General features: G+C 39.6%; 1 protein-coding gene across 3 annotated transcripts in view; it reads left to right on the top strand.

Annotated features, from left to right (window-relative positions):
• The window catches only part of LOC122636038 (nuclear hormone receptor E75-like), a 137,915-nt gene that overhangs the window by 71,989 nt on the left and 49,652 nt on the right, over positions 1-16,274 (top strand). Inside the window, exon 1 of one of the 3 annotated variants that reach the window (XM_043826862.1) lies at positions 13,446-13,818. The exons of the other annotated variants lie outside the window; for them this stretch is intronic. Within the exon in view, the coding sequence (XP_043682797.1) occupies positions 13,647-13,818 (172 nt within the window). The 5' untranslated portion in view covers positions 13,446-13,646. Of the gene's footprint in view, positions 1-13,445; positions 13,819-16,274 lie in introns of those variants that run through there. 3 annotated transcript variants of the gene reach the window in all.

Genomic DNA, 16,274 nt, shown 5'->3' with positions numbered 1-16,274 from the left:
GACCGAGGAGTTATCTTCTAAAACGGATTCCAACGCGCACCCATAGATCTACGCGCATGCATAGATCATCCTCCAGTGGCAGCTCCGACGATCCTAACGCGAGCGTAATCGCTCGAATCAGAACGACTTCCTTATTAAGTATTGAGCAAATATTTTCGCATTGAATTTTCGATGATACTTTTGATAATCTATCAAAAGATATCCGAGGGTTTATTTTGATTAACAAAGAGGGTTAACAAGGAGAAAGAGAGAAAAAATGAATGAGAGAGAAAGAGAAAAAAGGAAAGAAAGAAACAGAGATACGTCGAATATATATATAAATGGAGAAAAAAATAAAGGAAGACAGAGAAAGAGAGAGAGAGAGAGGGAGAGAGAGAGAGAGAGAGAGAGAGAGAGAGAGAGAGAGAAAGTTAATGTCGAAAGTCACAGTTACAGTTAGTATCACACGATTGTGGTGGATTTTCTTCTAATTACGGTACGTCGACGATGGCTAACCTGAAAAGCTCCGGGCATTGGCCTGGCCTCCTCCCGGTCCCCAGTGACCTCGATTGATGCACCCTTGTCCTCTCTCTCTCTCTCTCTCTTTCTCTCTCTCTCTGTTTCCCTCCCCCACCTGATGCGGAGAGCGCGCGCGGAACGTTGACTCGGCATCGCCCAATCGGAGACCGGTTCGTCGACTCTTCGGCCCGCTCTCTCGGGGTCGTTCTAATCTCGCAACGCCTGCTCCTCTCTCTCTCTCCTCCTCTTCCTCCTCCTCCTCCTCCATCTCCTCCTCTGTAGAAAGAGAAAGAGAGAAGCCCGATAAGAGCTGCGATCTCCCTCTCTACCCTAACAGCCTCTGCCAGCCACCCACCTCTCCCTCCTCTTTTTCTCTCCCCCTCTACCTTCTCCTATTTCCCCTCGTTCACCTCTTCGTGGCACTCTCGCTCGCTCTAGCACGCCAAGGTGAATAACCTCGAACCGTGTCGGGTCCTCTCTTATCGCACGTTCGAGCTTCGACGCTTATCGTAGCAAGTGTGTAGTATCTCTCTCTCTCTCTTTCTCTCTTTCTCTCTTTCTCTTTCTCTCTTTCTCTCTCTCTCTCGTGGTATTCTGCTCTTCCGCTGTAGCGGAAAATGAAACGATCGAGAACTTTTCCTTCTCTACGAAAGGCAACCCTGACGGAAGACAAGAAAGAATAGACGGGGCAACTCTTCTTACAATTTTTAATCTTTTTCCTTTTGTTTCAATGAAATGAACTATTGCAGAACGCTATATATATATATATATATATATATATATATATATATGTGTATGTATGTATGTATGTGTGTATGTATGTATGTATGTACGTACGTGCGTGCGTGTGTACGTGTTTATATATCGATAATTTGATCTCATACATATATACATATAACAATACCAAAACAAAATTATAATTTTAGATGAATTTATTAAAAAAACATGAGATAGTTCATTAACTTATTTAGACTCTTTGTGAAATGAATCAGTATGTATTTCGATTAATTATATCGCTCGATATGATCTATGAAAATTATTCCTAATCTTTGATAATAATTCGAAATTAAAGTCAATTAATCTCTTAACGTTCGAAACGAAGAAGAAGAAGAAAAAGAAGATGATGATGATGATGATGATGATGATGACGACGACGACGATGATGAAAGTGATTCGCTTTTCTCCCGACCACGTGAAACTTCGGCGAGAGCTCTCTTTCTCTCATAAGACTATCTCCAACTTTCACTTTTACTCGTGGCATCCTCCTTTCGATGGAACGGATGAGTCAAATGCGTTCGAGTACGGTCCGGTCCATCCTATCCCTCTCTCTTTCTGCTGGTTTGGTATCTTTTTTTCTTCTTCGTTTTTTTCCTTTCTTCTTCTTCTTCTTCTTCTTCTTCTTTATCTCTTCCTACTCTTCTTTGAAACGCTCGAATTTCCTATCGAGTCACGGTCCAACGGGAAGAAAGTAAGAGTGGTCCGGGTAGGAAGTTGAGCCAAAGGCAGCTCGTCCGGATGCCAATGAAAGGGAAACACTTGCACGATCTCTCTTTCTTCTTAGCCCAGCCCCTATACTTCTTTCTTTCTTTTTCTCTCTCTTTATTTCTTTGTTTCTCTCTCTCTCTTTCTCTCTGTCTCTATTCAGTTCATTTATCTTCCTCTTTCATTTCATTGTTAACTCAACTATTAACCTCATATATTAAATATCTTTTTATTTTTTTATTACTTAACCAATAGAATTATCATCGTCGTCGTCATCATCATCATCATCATCATCATCATCATCATCATCATCATCATCATCATCATTATTATTATAATTATTATTATTATAATATTATTTTAATGATTTTCCAACGATTTTTCCCGCGTTCTATATATCTTTTTTTTTCGCATCGGTGAAGCTTCCCTATTAATATCATTCTATCTCTTCTTTATCCTCATCAATATATCTCTTGATCCGCTAATACGTATTATATCGGTGTCTTAGTCTCTTAGTCAGTGACACTTGACAAGTTCCATCTAATACCACTCGAAATCCAATTTAGAATTCATTACGTTAAAGCTTCGCAAGAGGTTATGACTTTCACTTGCACGTACTTACGTAGGCGAGTAAAAAAAAAAAAAAAAAAAAAAAAAAGAAAAGAAAAAATGAGGAAAGAAAAAAAGAAAAAAAATTCATCAACCTCGAACATGAACGTTAAAATGGAAATTTTCGAAGAAATTGTTAGTAGGTAAAAAAGTGTATGAAGAAAAAAGTAGTAGATAAAATATAAAGTTTGTGTGTATGTATGTGTATATATATTTAAAAGAATTCATTTTGTGCTCGAAGATTATCGAGAGAGACGATTAGGTAGATACGTGTGTATGTGTTTGTGTGTGTGTGTGTGTATGAGCGCCAGCTAGGCAGTAGTCGGAAGTTTGCGAAGTAAAATGACGGGTCGAAGGGAAAGCGGAGGGTGACTGGGTGGCTCGGTAACCTCCGGGGCAACGACCTCTGACCCACCAGCCAATCCCTACCCCATACTGGCTAGTTCTAAGTATAGCGTTTCTACCAACCTGTCGCCTTGCTCATTCTCTCTTTCTCTCTCTCTCTCTCTTTCTCTATTTCTTCTACTCTTTACAAAAAAGACTCGTTTTAATATTCAAATTAATTTCTGCTCTCGTAGAAATAGTTTCATTTGCCATCGGTTACCATTTTGAAGTTTTACCTTTCGTTGGAATAGAATAGATTTTGACATTAATTATCAATTATGCACAATTTGTCTTACTTTCTTTTTTCCTTTTATTCTATTACGTATGACGATCAGAAAAGGTGAACGGCAAAAAAGGATGAACGATGAACAATAATCCGTTATTTTTTTTAACGAACGAAACGGAAACGTTCGATCATCTCTGACTTATAAAAATCCGATAGATTCGATTTGCAATCGTATTACTTCGATCTATATTATACGTACGTGACTCATCGTATAAGAAACTTGCCGATGATGACGCTTTGGATTAGTCATCGAAGAGAGTTTAGGGTCGATTCATTTTCCTGTTTGCACTAAGTAAAATCGTAACATTTTGTGTAGGGGAACGAACGTTGAAGGAAATATTAAGGGTAGAAGAAAACTAGCTAGATAGCTAGTTATCTAACTCTCTGGATAGATAGATAGATAGATAAAGGAGCTAGTTTAGTCGGTATAGAAAGATTCGGCCTCGATAACGTAAATTATCCTGAAAGAACATAAGGCAGTCCGTGTGTATGTGTATATATATATATCCGTGTCGAGTGGGCTATGCGAAAATAGTGTAGCGCACGGTCCACGACCGTGCGATTTTCAAGGGAGGAGGAAGAGAAGAAGAGGAGGAGGAGAAGGAGGAGGAGGAGAGGAGGAGGTGATGTTGATGGCTGGGCCATCGAGAGGGAGGAAGAGAGAGAGAGAGAGAGAGAGAGAATCGGTGGCCTAGTTAGGGGCGAGTACCACCCTCGCCGGTCAACGACCTCGCGACCTCGGCTCTCGCGATCCAACCGAGTCCTCCCTCCACACGCGCGTTCCAATCCTTGAGCCACCCACTGAGCTACGCGTTCTACTTCTTCTCTATGACCTCCCTTCTTCTTTTTTTCTTCTTCTACTTCTTCCTCTACTTCTTCTACTTCTTCTTTTTCTTCCCTTGTGTCCAGCTATTCTGCTGGCGCATCAACGAGCACACGTCAGGGTTTACCTACCCTACCTATCTACATATACGTATAAAACTTACCTATACTTACCTACCTACCCTTTTCGAACAACGCTCCTTTCCCGCCCAAGCGCGAGACTTCCTTCTCACCCCCGTATTAGATACGTTGCTGAGTCTGCGTTTCGTACTTTGCTACTCTATGCCGTACCTACCCTTCCTTATCTTAGATTCTTACTATTTATCTATCTATTTATCTATCTGTCTATCGTTATTTCTCATTTCTCTTGTTCGTCCTTAGCTTACCAATCGGATACGATCCTTTCGTTTGCTTTAAAAACGTCTCTACGAAATCCTATCGCATCTACGACGCGTTCTCTTCATTAACAATTTCTTCGTAGCTCTTTTCATTTATTCACGGAATTGTTTGTAATCCCTTTCATTCCATCTGTCTTTTTGTTTTGTTTGTTTCTTTTGTTTCTTTTTTGCTTTCTTTTGATTATACTTCAATTTTCGTTCAGGTGCGAACGGAATAAATTTCTTTCTCTTTACATTTTCTCTTTGTAATTTGATTTCTTATGAAATTATTAGCTTCCGTGATTTCTCGGCCTGGGATTTTTCTCGTTTCGTATTAACCCTTTCGAAATCCTATTGGCGATATTCGACGACAAAGTTAACTAATGCGCTAACACAGCCAAACCAACAGAAAGAGAGAGAGAGAGAGAGAGAGAGAGAGAGAGCAAGATATAGATCCGTTCGTCCTCGATTCGTTACTCGATTATCTCGAGTATCTACCTACCTACCTATCTACCTATCTACCTACCTAGCTACCTACCTACCTACCTACCTAGCGAGCAATCTCCTTTAACTCGAATGTTATATTTAATCGCGAGTTATTCTCTGTCCTCGTCCTCTCTACTCTCTTTCTCAATCCTCTTTAGCGTTATATCCTTCTCATATCTGATAATCTCGTCTCGGATTATACACGTCGAAATGCAGTGTTACAAATTTTTCTCGACGTGCGGAATAACCAAGTTATTTTTATTTTTATCCTCTTTTTTCTTCTTTTCTTGTCTTTTCTTTTCTTTTTTTTTTTTTTTTGTTCCGTCGAAACATTTACAGATATATCGGATAAACTTCATGCGACGAAAAAATAACTTTTAAGTAGATACACATTTTGAAAATTTTTTTTTTATAGAAACCGTGCCTCGCTTTTCTTCGTTTCGTGAAAATTAAATCGTGTATACGTACATACATATTCGGAGAAAAATATTATAATCGCGTATGTTAAATCGAACGGGTTTGAATTTCTAAAGAATGAATTTTCGTATTAAATTATAGTAACTTCTATTATAGTACGGAAGAATCATTTTTTTGTTCGTTCGTTCGTTCATCCGTTGATGCGAGGAGCCTTCACGCTTACAATTAGGAAAAGCACGTAATTAACTCTTTCCTTTTTGTGAAAGTACTTATGTAGGTGCTTACGTATGCGTATGTACATATCTACATTGTTAGATCTATGCAACGTTAGAATCCTTTTTTTCTTTCTTTTCTTTTCTTTTTTTTTTTCAAATTCCTCACAATTCGTTACCTGCTTAAAAGCTACGCGTTTTACGAAGAAAAATGGTACCTTTTTTCTTTTTTTCATTCCGTTATTTTATTTCTGGTTCTTTTTTTGTCGTCCCGACCGTTCTAGTGACTTTTGAAACGTCGTCGAAGAAGTCTCTCTTTCCTTTTTTTTTTTTTTTTTTTTAATTTTTTTGCTTTCCTTTTTTGTTTTTTCTTCTTTTTTTAAAGCAAAAAATAAGAAATGTAAAAGAAAATGGAAAAAAGGAAGAGAGATAGAAAAAACGTGACGAAACGTTTTATGGAGGATACCTATTAAGGCAAAAATATTGCCGTGATAATATAACGCATAGATAAAAAGAAGATAGAGCAAGAGGGGATGAGTAAAAAGGTTAACGGAAGGAAAAAAAATGAGATCCCCGAGTTCTAATCCTACGAGTCTGTACACGCCATTTACGATGGGGTTGTATAAGATGGGGAGAAGAGCCTTCGGAAAGGATTAGCCTCGAAAAAAATTACCTTTAAGACTCGGACTAGCGATAAAGAAAATCTTGTAGAATCTTTTTAAGAGCTTTCTCTCTTTCTCTCTCTCTCAGTCTCACCTTTTTGGAATTTACCCTTTTTAGTATTTAGTTACCTTTGCAAACTGCTCTTTCGTCGAAATAAACCCTTTTACCTTTTTTAAATACACTTAGGTTCGTACCCTTTCTCTTTTTTCTCTCGTTACAAGGAGAAAGAGAGAGAAAGAGAGAGAGAGTGAGTGAGTAAAGAATGGTCACCGTTAAAAAAAAAAAAAAATAAGCCAACAAAAGAAAAATAAAGGATTAGCAATACACAACACGCTATATTTTTCTCTTTTTCAAAATTTATAATAGAAGATACGGCGAGAGACATACAGTTGTCGTCATCGTTTAGTCGTCGTCGTGAAACGTGCGAAATTTCTTAAAGAAGATAAAATATTGGTAATAAATCATCGTTCGTTTAACTCCCGTTGGCTTTTTCAATTGGTTCTGACGATAATAAAAAGAAGAAGAAAAAAAGAAAAAAAAAGACGTAGATAAAAAACACGAGAAAAAAACACAAATGAAAAAAGAGGAGAACGTAGAGGAAGGGACGGTCGAACGGTTTCGAAAACTAAATAATTCGGTTTGATCTAATTCCTAGGATTTTTTTTTTCTGCGAGACGCGTTTCCAAGTAAGCACTTACACGTGAATTATGTCGCGAAGATAGATTCTCACCGTTGATAAGAGGATTGATAAGGAATATAGTATATCGAGGGCAACGAACTACTTCTTTAGAAGGGATAAGAATGTGCGCGATAAATAAGAAAAAGAAATACGTCATCGACCTTGATACACGATACAAAATGCGAAAATATGTCGATTATCGTTCGTATTTTTTTCTCTTTATTTTCTTTTTTTCTTTTTATTATTCATTTTTTTCATTTTCTTTTTTTCACGTTCAAGCGATATTTTTATTTACGCATTAACTCGGTAGTTAACGCAACGACGTTCTCGATATATCTGGTATCGTCCTTTCGAAATCGCAGAATATATTTTCAACTTAGCTAGGGTATCATTCGAAAGGAATTATTATTACCAAAGAGAGAGAAAGAGAGGCACGAGAGAGCTCGTGGAAAGTGTGCGAAATAGTACCGACTTTCACGCTCGTCGTAGTATACGTCGTAACTTACTTTCTACATCGATGCAATAGCACGACGGTGGATCATCCTCTCTGTTCTTCATGCGTAAACTCTTTTCTTCTTCTTTCATTCTTTTTTTTTTTTTTTTTTTTTTTTTTTTTTAATCGCGTGGCAAGAGCCTTCTGTCGATAATGCAATCGTTAAAAAGATATCTATCGATAAATTTAATATCGGACTGAGGGATATTTGTTGTAAAAAAATTAAAAATATTATTTCACCTTTATCTATATACGATATAAATATATCGTATCGCATATATATATATATATATATATGGATGATAAATTTAAAAGAAAAATATTCTTACAAAATTAATTTAAAATTTAAATATACACGAGTAGAATTTTACAAAAAAAAAGGGGGAAAAAAAGAGAGAATATAAAAAAGAAATATCTCGAAAGGTACTAATCGTACGACCTAATCAAATAACATTTATAACTACTCGTCGATGTTAATGATAAGAGATCGTTATTAGAAGGTCTCTCTTTCTCTCTCTCTCTCTCGATGCAATCGGTAGTGACGCATGACTGCTTAATCGCATGACTTGGGCAGCAACGATTGCGACGGAAAGGGAATACATACTGAATAATTACGATCGTATCGAGAGAGTCGCAAACGCAAACGCCGTTGAATGTGTTAACGGAGAAATGATTATCCTCCTTCGATGTCGATGAACCATTTAACTCTTGCGAATTCCGGCTTCGAAGGACACGAGAGCGCCGATCCACGACGATCTCCACTCGCGAACTCGCTCCTTGAAAAATTACGACGCGAGACGCGAGACGTTTTACATATGTATGCAAAGATACATACTTACTTACTTACTTACTTACTTACTTACTTACTTACTTACTTACTTACTTACTTACTTACTTACTTACTTACTTACTTACTTACTTAATTTACTTAACTTACATTACCTTGCCTTTCTTTGTTTATGCACATATGTATGTATATTTATCTTGCTGCACGCGCTCCTCGTATTCACGATTTTGTTTCCCGCGAATGTAAAAAAAAAAAAGGAGAGAGAGAGAGAGGGAGAGGACATAATCGTATTTATGTAGCAGATCATTGTTCGCCAATTTTTTCTCTAACTTTAATCGTGAGACTATGAAAGAATTTTTCATTCTATTAAAAGTCTAACATTTATAACATTCTATTTAGCAAGCTAAGAAAGATCGTTATTGTTATCGTATTTTATTATGCATTCGTATTTGTGAATAACTACTTAGGTGCTTACATATGTCCCTTTCTTTTTCGTTTCTCGTATTATTTTCATTTTTATTTGAAATTTTTCTTTTCTTTTTTTTTTAACATTCTTTCTGTTTTATCCTGGTCGTAGGGTAGATTTCTTTTCCGCGCTGCTTAAAAATCTTTGTTGAATCGATCGTAGAAAGGTTGTTGGAGGAAACCACAAAGGAAGTCAATTTCGATGAATTTTCTTTCCTTCTCTATGAAAAAGAAGAAGAAGAAAAAAAAAAAGGAAAAAAAGGAAGAGAAAATCTGGCTCCGTTTCGTAGAATCACGTACTTACTCTACTTCGCTTTTTACTCGGTCCTCCCTACCTCCAACCCTTCAGGAATCAACGATATATTAGGTCGTAAGGGCAACGATCTCGCTCCATGTTTCAATCGGCCTCCACCCTACATCCTCGAGACTCGATCGCGACACAGAAATACGCTTTCGAGGCTATTTTCTCTGTGCATTCGAATAAAAGTGATTCTTTTCTTTTCTTTTTTTTTTTTTATTCTTTTTTTATTTTTTCTTCATTCCGTATACTCATAAGGAAAGAGAGAGGGAGAGAGTGTCTTACGTAAATTACTGAACTCAAAACCATTACTCGATCGAGTTTTCGTTTCCGTTCCGTTTAATCCATTTGTTTCCAGCGCGATAGAACTACTCGTACGAGTATATGTACCTGGTGTCACTTGGAAAAAACCAACACACGCTTATTCTTATCGATATTGGAATATCGGAAAATCGAAGGTCCGGGAATCTTTCGACACACGTTGTTGTTGCGCGTCAAAAATATCAACCAAGGAGATACGTTTGATTAAAGGTATTAGATACATACGTAGGTATTTTCGATGGAACGAGTAAATTCGCGAATCGAGTTCTCTTGACATTTCTTTTTCTTTCTTTTTTATTAGACGATCTATATCCGTTAGAGTAACTACAGATTTCGTTGTGAATACAAGGCGTTCGTACAGCCGACGTTAATTTCATTAAAAAGTAGCAAAGTCGAGTTCGTTGAACCCGTCAAGAATGGGGGAGAGGCCGAGCCTTGTGTGCAGTAGTAAAAAACAAAAGAGAAAAGGAGGAAAAGAATAAAAAAAGCACGAAAGGGGGCGGAAAGAAAGGAGAGTAGGAAACGTGCTTCTCTATTTGCGCCCTGTTCTCTTATCCTACCGATCGATCTGCCATTTCGCTCGAGCGTAAACGCGTGTATGCACAGAGACCTACAGAGAGACATACACGGACACGTATACGCTCAGGCCTGTTCTCAACACCCTCCGAAGCACGCGTGAACTCGTTTCGCTTTCCGTCCCTTGCGTAATTTTTCAACGTGCTGCGTTACGCGTATGTAGTAAACCAATAACCGGTTCCGTTACATTCGCCGAATTCTCGGATTTTCCCGCCAAAATTCGGCAATCGTTCCGAATCGATAACGTCGCTCGAATTACGGAAATCTTTTTAATAAACAATACTCTTTTCTATCGAATTGCATTCTATCATCGAGCGTGTTAAACGATATTACTTTCTCTCGTATTCAACAGTTCGTATTACCATTCGAATACTCGTTAATCGCAACGGCAAGCGGATAGATACAAATTCGACCGTTACCATTATTCTAAGCTACGTTAAAGTCGTTCGTAGGAATTTGTAATAGTGCATTTCCAGTTCGATGAATTTTAATTATTTCTCAATCGATTGTTCCGAGAGCTAACTTGGAAATTCCATCGGGATAGAGATGATCGGCTTTCGCAGCATCGATCTTAGATGCTTGCATACACCGAGTTCGGTTTACGACATGCTGCCGTACATAAGTACGATAGATACATGGATGGATACGCGAACACTCATACACGTACGTACATACGTGCTTTCACTTTCCTAGAGCTACAACATCGACGTATTTCGACGTCACCAACGCAACGCAACGCGTTGTTGACATTCCGAATTGCCTTGCGAACGAGCGAGTAAGCGAGAGGACCGAGCGATTCGTTTAACTTCCGCCAGACACCGCCGAACTTTCGCAATGAATAACGTGAGACGTTCGAATAACGTTAGAATCTAACTTATATCGGATCTTATTTATTACTCTAGTTGGCTGGCACGTTTATGGGTATTATTACGTGCGGGTTTAAAGGGTCTCCTCAAAGGTCGCTCCCGAATCGAATCGGTTCTCGATCAGAAAGTTTCGAATTAGAAGCTAATATAACCACCGCGTGGTGGTGGTTCACAGCGTATCGTAGGTAAATCGTGCAACATACCCGCAGAACGCTATTATTTCTCGTTACTCGTTGCCATTTTATTTGCGAAAGCATGTATGTGCGCGCAACCTGGCCCATGGAGGTTGGTGGTTAGCGATATTCCTTTCGGTGCCACCGCTTGATTTATGCGTCCGAGATTATTTCTAGTTTTCTAGAGGTCCTTAATTTATAGTTATAGAGTAACCTCTAATATGGTTACGTAGTCTCATTGCGAGGGTTATGTTATCGATAGGATTTATACCGGCATACGCAAGACGTTACTACTCACGAACATCTATTTATACGTTGCATAGCTAACGATTCATTAATTTCTACGACCCTATGTACCTACCTATCTTTCTTTTTTCATTTCTTTCCTTTCTTTCTTTTTTCTCTCCAATGAATGGTTCATAAAACCATTCGAAGTAATTCCGAAAGAAGTGCGCGATCGCCATAGCTTACGTAAACGGAGAAAAGTTATATAAATTCTGCTGATTGTGCGTCACACGAAGTAACGATGACGAAATAGTCAACGGCGGGGCGCGTCCGGATTCGCGGTTTCTTCATCCTTTTTCGGTCGAGTCGCGTCTTAGTCGGTGCTTCTTCTTTTCTATTTCTATTTCTTTTTCTTTCCTCTTTTTTTCTCTCCCCGAGAATAATACTTTGGCGATAGAAAGGTTCGTTGACATTGAAAGAATCGAATCGCGAAAGTTATTTTTATGTCGAAGTTATAAGAAATTTAAAAGGTGAACGTAGAAGATCGATGAGTGCATATAAGCGCAAAGAAAAAGAAAAGAAAGAAAGCAAGGAAGAAAAAGAGAGAGAGAGAGAGTGCGTTTTATCACGCACTTTTCTTCTTCACTCTCCCATCCAATCCCTTCCTACGAAAGGAAGAAAGAGAGTAATAAATCTGTGCGCTCGTTTCTGGTTGGTCGAAAATTCGAGGAGCGATTTCGATGAGGTGGCCTAGAGAAGGACCTGGACGAAGGAACGAGCGTAGGATCTTGCGTAGAGAACGATCGCGGAGAGAAAGGACGCGAGTTGGCGCACGCGGCCAACACCACGTCGCATATATGCGTCCCCTTACGCGCGCGTGTGTACGGTAGGTGTCTCTAGGTAGGTGATATTCGTGTGCTTCAGCTTTTGCGACGACGTTTGCAGGCGTGCGTGAGCGATCCTTCAAGGCCTCGCGGTTGCTCGCTTCGTCCCACTTTTCCTTCGTGCCCGGTCATCGAACCCAGGCGCGACTGCTGCTATTGCCGCTATTGCTTTTGCTTTTGCTGTTGCTCTACGAGAGTATACATTCCTATACTACATGTAGGGTGTATGCGCGCACACGCACATATACGCACGTATATATCTATATACGCGTATATACGGCTTGTGCGCGTGTATCAGTACCTCTCTCGTGTTTCCAAGGTAACACATACACGTTATATATACCGCATTACACCAGGACGCAACCTTTTACGTTCGCGCGCAACCTAGTAGTACATACATAGGAGTAAAGAGCGATAACGAAAGATTCTGTTAGTTCACGTACGGAGGCGCCACCGACCTTCTCGCGAATATCACTCTCGCGAACTCCGCCGGCAAGGTAGAGAATTCCGACGTCGATATAATCCCCAGAGGTTGACAGATTTCTGTGCCAGAGATAAACGTTATCGCGTAAAAAGTTTTGCAATTCGGCGCGAAATTCGAACGATCCTCGAGATAAGGAAAGAAGGTACTCGGTTGAAAGAAGTTACTTCGAGTAGTCACGGAAGGGTTCTTTCCGTCAAGGGTGCAATGGTTCGAACAGGTATACGGGTTCGTTGCCCTTGCTATTCGTAATAAAAACGAACGGGTAAAACTAATACTCGCTTATACCTATGTCTGTATGGTCCTCCCTTCCCTTCCGACGCTTATTCTACGTCGTATTAATAATTTTCTATTGTTTATTATTATGAATATCGCTACAATCTTTGTTTCTTGTTTTCTGTTACAGGTAAGTTGGAAGTTACGTCATTGCGAAGGGCAGCTCGCTAAAACAACGTGAGTCGTTTCCATTTCCATTACTGAAACCTCCGCGAATTCTCCGTTCGATCCGTAATATCGGAGAACATCGTGATGGCGATAAAAACGGAGGGAAGGGATTCATTTGAAGATGGGGGAAAGAAAACAAGAGCGGATGACTCTTTAATGCATATTCCGGTGCACTTTTGCCAAAGCTATTTCGACCTTTCGAAAAGAAAAGTAAAGAGCGTCTCTTTCGCCTCGTTAGTGTCTTCCAAATCCCTCACTCGGCTTCTCGTGCAATTTTCTCGTGGTGAGAGCTTTTCTTTCTTTCTACCTTTCTTTCTTTCTTTTTTTTTTTTTTTTTTGAGTAGAACAACGAATGCGTTGCTCTTTTGACTTTCTAAGTCTTGCGAGACAGGGGTGGGTTGAGGAAAGTGTGCGTCATCAAGAAACGAGAGATTGCCGAGGGGAGACAGACAGGAAGGGAGGGAGGGAGGGAGGGAAGGTCCCTGTTTCTACGGTCCTCTCTGGACAACGTAATCCTAGCTTAACCGGAAGGTGCCTTTAGAAAAGCACCAGGCTTTCGACGTTATCACGTAGGTTCGCGCAAGCGCGGGCATAGCCACCCCCAACGATCATCCCCCCCTCCATTCATGGACATCAACCCTCGAGTACGCGCGCTCGCTATCCTCTTCGCGTTTCCAGCGACAGTGCGCCGAGCAGCACGTTGTCATCTGGCACGACTATGTCAGGCATCGCCGAGAATCGCCGCGATGATGATACGAGTAAACGGACCGTTCTAACTTTGGTTCCGAGCAAAGAGATCAAACTCGCTTCGGTGGATCCGATCGAGCTCTCCGAGACTTCTATCGTTCTACAACCGAACGAGAACGTCGGGCGGCGTCAACGCAACAAAGGTTCGTTCTATCCCATCGGATAGCACAGCTAAAGATCATTTATTCGTTTTCAATCGGTTTCAATTCGACTTCTTTATTTTTTCCTTTCGTTTCGTATTTTTTCTTTCTTTTTCTTTTTTTCCTATTGCCCTGCTCTATCAATCGAATTAATTTACATACAATCTATGTCCTTGTCGACAGTTTCGATATCAGTTTCGTCGACTGTGTCCGTCGTCACTTCCATTTCGCGTTATTTACGATCGAGAATTTGACAAACTTAAGATCGTTATTTTTCATCGCGTTACATCGCAAATGGGAATTGACGATTATCGTTCTAAGATTAGGATTCATAAATGCATTAGGTTTCGTAAACATTGCTGGATCCTTTTTTTTTTGTTTCTTCTTTTTTACAAATCGTCATCGAGATCTTTTACTTTGCCAAGATGCATTTTATCTGGCATTACCCTCTCTCTCTTTCTCTCTTTCTCTCACTCTCACTCTCTCCCTCTCTCTCCCTCTCCCTCTCCCTCTCCCTCCCTACTTTTCTCGGAAAAAGGTTCAACGCCGAGGCTTATCGATTTTTCTTGAAGCAAGGCTCACGTGCTCGTTGACATTGACATTGTCCGCGGGCTGAGCTGGCCAACGCTTCTGCCATCTATCGGCTACGAACTTACGCGAGACTGGCTAGAAGTTTCCTTCATTTGCTCCTCGATGGCGTGCCGATCGTTCTTGATTATATTTCATGGATAATCTCTAAACTCCTCGAAAAAAAAAAAAAAGAAAAAAGAAAAACCCAAAGAAAAAAGGAAAAAAGTTGTTACTCGCTATCGTCGTATCAGGTTTGCCCAGAAAACTTAAAAGGAAACACCCCTTTAGATTCACTTGAACCCGATCCTTAACTTCCCCATATACGCGCGCGCTCATGCATATCACCTCTAACGTTACACTTTCCCCAGGGATTGTCGCGATAACTGTATCAAAATTTTTCGCGATACCGTAGTAACCGATTTAAGAAAGAGAAAAAAAGGGGGGAAGATAATTAACGTATGTAAAAATTGGAGAAACTCAGAGTAGAGAAATCTAAAAACTAAAGAAAAGAAAAAAAGAAAGAAAATAGATAATCCTCAAAGATAATCTGTATAACGGATGTGTTGGGGTATTACGGAATCGTCATGGCTCAAACAGGTGTCTGGTCCGTAACTTTTCAGTCTATGATTTCGAGTTTTTTCAAAAAAAAAAAAAAAAAAAAAAAAAAAAGAATAAAAAAAGAAACAAAAAAAAAGAGGGAAAAAAAAGAGACGTTCGACTATTTCATGACTCGGAAACATGACCGACCCGATATCAGTTCTCAATTATATTTTATCTCCTTTCAACTTTGAATTATTTGCAGGCAAAATTGTCTAGACGAAAAAAAAAAAAAAAAAAAAGAAAGAAAGAAAAAAGAATCAAAGGATTACGAAATCGTTGTCATTCTCATTGGTGATAGCACCGTTAGCCCACATTTTTAATGGAGCGCCGTATTTCCCAATGGGACTCGTTCTAAACGCGCAACGAGGTCGTTGAGCAATCCTCGTCCTCACTTTATCCGGACTAGAGCTACGATGGCACGTTACAACAAAATATTTACACAACCAGAGAGCGCACATTCCCAAAATAAGAACCGAGTTCCAGAGAGAAAGAGGGAGAGGGAGAGGGAGAGATTGGTTAAACAAACTATAATCTAACAACGACACTCTTCCTTTTCTAAAGGTCAAAAGATGTATGGTTGATGAGGTAATTGCAACGGGACGGTGCAATCCCAATCGAAGGTTGACTTGCGTACTTACATACTTCCTACGCAATTAAAACGGCAAACATCTTTTAGACTTGATTGTTTCGTACTTTCGTACTTTCATACTTCGAGGATATCTCAAGTTGCTCTGGTTACGCTAAGGCACGTATACATTTTTCTTATCCTTCTCTCTCTGTCTCTCTCTCTCTCTCTCTGTCTCTTATACGTATGCGCACATATAGATACATACATACATACATAAATACATATATGTATATACAGGCGTTACGTGTACCGACTATTAATGCCATTTTAAGTAGACATTCGCGGACACCTGATCTGATTGGAAGGCTAATCTCTCGCGTTGGCCCTGAGCCTATAGAAAAAGAAAAAAAAAGATGGAAAAAGTTTGCGTTCGAGATAGAGAGAGAGAGAGAAAGAAAGAAAGAAAGAAAGAAAGAAAGAAAGAAAGAAAGAGAAAGAAAAAGCAAGAAAAAAAAAGAGAGATAGAATAACGTAATAATAGATAGAAGCATGCACCGGCAGGCGGCCTGACTCTAGGTCTTTCGTAACCGAGCCACCGTCGTACAAAGACTCAGGGCCGTCGATCGCGAACCACCAGCTCAGCTCGCGAGAGGTCTACGTCCTCTATCGAGGTCTCTATCTTTCTCTCTCTCTCTCTCTCTCTCTCTCTCTCTCTCTCTCT

This window comes from Vespula pensylvanica, chromosome 20 (genome assembly GCF_014466175.1).
Source record: "Vespula pensylvanica isolate Volc-1 chromosome 20, ASM1446617v1, whole genome shotgun sequence".
NCBI classification, from domain to species: Eukaryota; Metazoa; Arthropoda; class Insecta; order Hymenoptera; family Vespidae; genus Vespula; species Vespula pensylvanica.
Note: the sequence above shows the minus strand (reverse complement) of the source record. Positions and strands in the feature narration are given on the sequence as shown.